General features: G+C 33.7%; 1 protein-coding gene across 1 annotated transcript; it reads left to right on the forward strand.

Annotated features, from left to right (window-relative positions):
• Window positions 1-1,600: 1,600 nt before the first annotated feature.
• On the forward strand, window positions 1,601-2,017 carry LOC134361732 (large ribosomal subunit protein mL42-like). The gene has a single exon (XM_063076719.1). It carries the CDS (start codon window positions 1,601-1,603, stop codon window positions 2,015-2,017), a length of 417 nt encoding a protein of 138 aa, XP_062932789.1.
• The last annotated feature ends 2,677 nt before the right edge of the window (window positions 2,018-4,694 follow it).

Raw genomic sequence — 4,694 nt, forward strand, 5'->3', positions numbered from 1 at the left:
CACACACACTCACACACACAGGCACGCACACACATGCAGTGGGGTTATTTGCTTATATTGGCACGTGATCAATTAGTGAATAATTTTATCTTATACTCATATAGTGAATTGCCATTTCTAATTTTTTTAAATGGTAGTAATCCTTTATTATAATTTTATTTTTTGTATATTCTCAACTTTTGGCAATGTTTTGTACAACTTGGCAGTCTGTATTTTATAATCCTAAAATAGTAGTTCCAACTATTTTTCACACTACATATATGTGGCCCTCCTTCCCACCACCCACTCCAAAGATCCTCTTACCTTTTCCCAGGAGTATGTCTTCCTTCTCTCATACCCATATTAATAGAAACAAGCAGTGAGAAAAGTATTCTATAATTCTATAATTCTATAATTCAATTAGACACCCTGTCACCAGCATAACTATTGAGCTTTTCTAATATTGGCTTGCTTATCGTTGCCAACCTATTGGCTTTTCCTGGTGATTTTCACAGCTTTATTTTATCAGCCTATTCCTCGACACTTGTTCTGAGCATTAAGCACTCTACCTGGCTCTTAATTGATCCTTGCTTAAACCATTTATCTTACTGATAGAATTTCTAAGCTTCTACTTACTTTCATTTCTCCCCTAATTGTGTCAAGTAGATCTGAGTTATCTTTTAAAAGGGATAAATGTAATATCATTGCCTTCCCTGATAGCTATTCCCATTACGCTCCTTCTGCAGCACCACTTCTGGATGAATGAGCTCTATTTTACCATGTGAATTTTAAAGGGGCCAATTTCTTTTTCCTTTTGAAATGAACCAAGCAGGAAGATACAGATCAGCAAAGTTAAAGATTTAATAAAATAACAAAACAAGCAAAAATTTTTACCTTCCTTTTGCAAAGTCCCTGCATTAGACACTGAACATATATTGCAACGTTGAGGACCTAGCTCTTACCAGGATACTTCAAAAAGTTCGTGGAAAAATGGATCTAAAAGATAATACGAGTATTTTCACAAACTTTTTAAAGTACCCACACCCAGCTTTTGTGTATTTTTTTTTCCCTGAAGTATTTCCTCTAAGTCTAATTTTAGATTGGAAACACAGACTCCACCTACATGGAATAGCTTCAAAATGCATTTGTTAGCTATTTTTCCCTTCATTTTCTTTTTCTTTCTGAGAACGTGTGACTGCAAAAACACCCTCTGAGCTGCTTGGTCTGGAAACACTGAAGATTTGCATAGATCTTCCACCCTGTTCTCTTCTATCACATAAAAATGACTGATAAACTGTGGAAAAGTTAAAGACATAAAGGCTAAAGCCATGATAAACCTCTGAGTGGACTACAGTAAATGAAAATGCGCAGTAGTAAATGTGAACTGAAGCTCCAAACCAGGTGGCCTCCACATGACCAAAGATAAGCAAAGATGGATAAGAATTCAGCTCCTGCAAGGAAAATTGGACCCAAAGTGTATGGATCCTTGGGAAACAAGATGGTGGACTTGCATTGAGGAGTTGTTGAAGGATAAAAACTGGTTTGCCTAGAAGCAGATATTAAAAGCAGTTTCTCTTCAGAAAATCTTTTTCAGACCACCTGATAAGCATCTCGATACACTATGACAGCAGCAGCAGTAAAATGGGTGATATCTAAAAGATCTATCATGAAACATTTATTTCCAATCCAAAATGGAGCTTTTTATTGTGTTTGTCATAAATCTATGTTTTCTTCTCTTCCAGATGACTATAATTGTAAAGTAGAGCTTGCTTTGACATCTGATGGCAGGACAACAGTATGCTACCACCCTTCTGTGGACATTCCATATGAACACACAAAACATATCCCTCGACCAGATCCTGTGCATAATAATGAAGAAACATATGATCAAGGGCTGAATACCATATTAGAAGAAAAAGGTGAACATCCCTTGATAGAACAACTTAGCAAAATGTTCTTTACTACTAAGCACAATTGGTATCCTCGTGGACAGTACCACAGATGTTGTATAAAACTGGATCCTCCAAAAGACATATGATATTGAGGTTCTTGGTGAAATCAAAGAGACCTGTGCCTCATTTACTATTTGTAACATGAGAAAATGCAATCTGGTGTATTCACTAGTATGTGATACAGTAAAATAATAATAATAAAACATCTTATACATAAAAAAAAAAAACCCACAAAGTGTATGGACACTTGCCAAAAAAAGGAGACAGTCTTAGGTATGAAAATTGGCCTGGCTATAAGTCCCACCAAAAAATGGAAACGTACAAAATAAAAATAATAGAAAGCTGAGATCCACTTTTTAGGGCCAAGGAAAGTTTTGTATTGAATTGCTTGAGATAATGGGAGAAAACTCAGGCAGCTGTGCAACCACCACAGGCAACAAAGGAACAAAATAGTGTGCCTTATTAGGTATAGACACTTGAGATGTCTTACCCAGTTGTAAACTGAGGCTATCAGTGGCCTGCAAAGAAATCCCAAAGAAAATAGGAGGGAAATAATAAGTATTAGAGGTAAAATCAATAATTAAAAAAAGGAGAATATTAAAAAACCAACAGAACCAACAGTTGATTCTTCAAAAAGACTAACAAAATTTATAAACCTGACATAAATAAATAAATAACAATTAATAATACATTGTTAATTTATTAAACTATACATTTACATGTTATAAATAATAAGTATAATATAAATAATAAATAAAGAATAAAGAACATAAGAGAAAAAACAAATTGCCAACAGTAGAAATAAATGGGGACATAATCATAGATACTTTAGACATTGAAAAGGCAATATATATTTTCAAAAATTTATACGGAAAGGCAAATGACCTAGAGTATCTAAGACAAAATTGAAAAGGAAGAAAGAGTGGAAGCAACCATTATACTAGAAGTTGAGGGTTATTACTAAGCTAAAACAACCAAGAAAGCATCAAGTGGTATTGGCAGACGAATGAACCTATAAGTCAATAGAACAACATAAAGAACACAGACGTGTCCCACACAAATATGCCCAAATAATTTTTGACAAAACTGCTAAAATCATTGAATAAAAGGACAGCCTCTTCAACAAATGGTGCTGGTCCAATTGAACAACTACAGCAAAAATAAATAAATAAATAAACTTTGACTTAAAATCTGTGCCTTATGCAAATGTTAACTCACAGTAGTACTTGGACTCAAATGTAAAATGTAATACTATGACACTTTTAGAAAAAATATTTGAAATGTAGGGCTAGGTAGTTTTTGCACTTGGCACCAAAAGTAAGATTTCAAAAAAATGAAAAATTGATAAATTGGACATCATCAAAATTCAAACTGTAGCTCTGCAAAATACCATGTTAAGAATATAAAAAGATAATCTACACACTTGAGGAAAATATTTGAATACCATTTATCTCGCAAATAACTTGTATCTGTAATATATAAAGAATTCTAAAAATTTAAGATTAAAAAACAAACAATCCAATTAGAAAATGTGCAAAAGACATGAACAGATATTCACCAAAGTAGATGTCAAGACGGCAATAAGATCATCAGAATATCTTCGGCCTTGTTAGCCATGAAAGAAATGCAAACTAAAACAATGAGAGAGTACTACATAGCTTTCAGGATGGCTAAATAAAAAAAAAATTGTGTTAACACCAAATGCTGGTTAGGATACAGAGAAACTAGATTACTCGTAAGTTACTGGTATTCATATAAAATGGCACAGGCTTCTAGAAAATAGTTCACTAGTTTATTGTAAGACTAAACATGCACTTATCATAATGACCCAGCAATTATACCCTTGGGCACTTATCTCAGAGAAATGAAAAATTATATTTACACAAGAACCTGTATTTAAATGATTATAGCAGCTTTATTTATAATGGCTAAAAACTGGAATCATTTCAGATGTCCTATCTTAAGTGGATTGTTAAGCAAATTGTGGCACCTCTGTACGACAGAGTACTATTTAGCAATAAAAGAAACAAATTATTGATAACACTCCACAAATTGGATGTATCTCTGAATGAAAACAGCCAATCTGAAAAGGTCACATACTGTATAATTTCACTTATATAACATTTTAACATAAAATTGTAGAGATGGAGAGCAGATTAGTGGCTGTTGTTGGTAGAATTGCAAGGAGAGGGACAGGTACAGCTGCAAAGAGGTAGCGTGAGGTAGCGTGAGGTAGCATGTATCATGAAACAGTTCTGCACCTTGACTGTGGTGATGATTACACCATCTATGAATGTGGTAAAATTTCACAGAATTACACACACACATACACACACACACACTCGAACAAGTGAGTGCATGTAAAGTGGGTAAAATCTGAATAACCTCTATGGGTTGTACCTATGTTAAGTTTTTGGTTTTGATATATTACTATAGTTGTGCAAGATTTTACCATAGAGGGAAACTGGGTGAGGGTCAACAGGACTTGCATGTACACTTTTTTGCAAATTCCTGTGAATCTACAAATATTTCAAAATAAAAATTTAACTCCCTTCCTCCTTCCCCCAAAAGACAATAAATTTATTTTGAACAACATCAACCAATTCATTTGACAATTGAGATGAAACAGGCAAAGTCCAGGAAAAACAAAATTTAAAAAAATCATACAGAAATAAAAGAAATAGAAAGCCAGTATAAACCTGTGATTTTCTGTTGTTTACAAACCTCAAAGGAAAAACATATGGTTTCACAAGTGACAACTGA

The sequence above is a fragment of the Cynocephalus volans genome, chromosome 13 (genome assembly GCF_027409185.1).
Source record: "Cynocephalus volans isolate mCynVol1 chromosome 13, mCynVol1.pri, whole genome shotgun sequence".
Lineage (NCBI taxonomy): Eukaryota > Metazoa > Chordata > Mammalia > Dermoptera > Cynocephalidae > Cynocephalus > Cynocephalus volans.

Coding starts and splice junctions, on each gene's coding strand:
- LOC134361732 (XM_063076719.1), top strand. CDS start 1,601: ATGACAGCAGCAGCAGTAAAATGGGTGATATCTAAAAGATCTATCATG.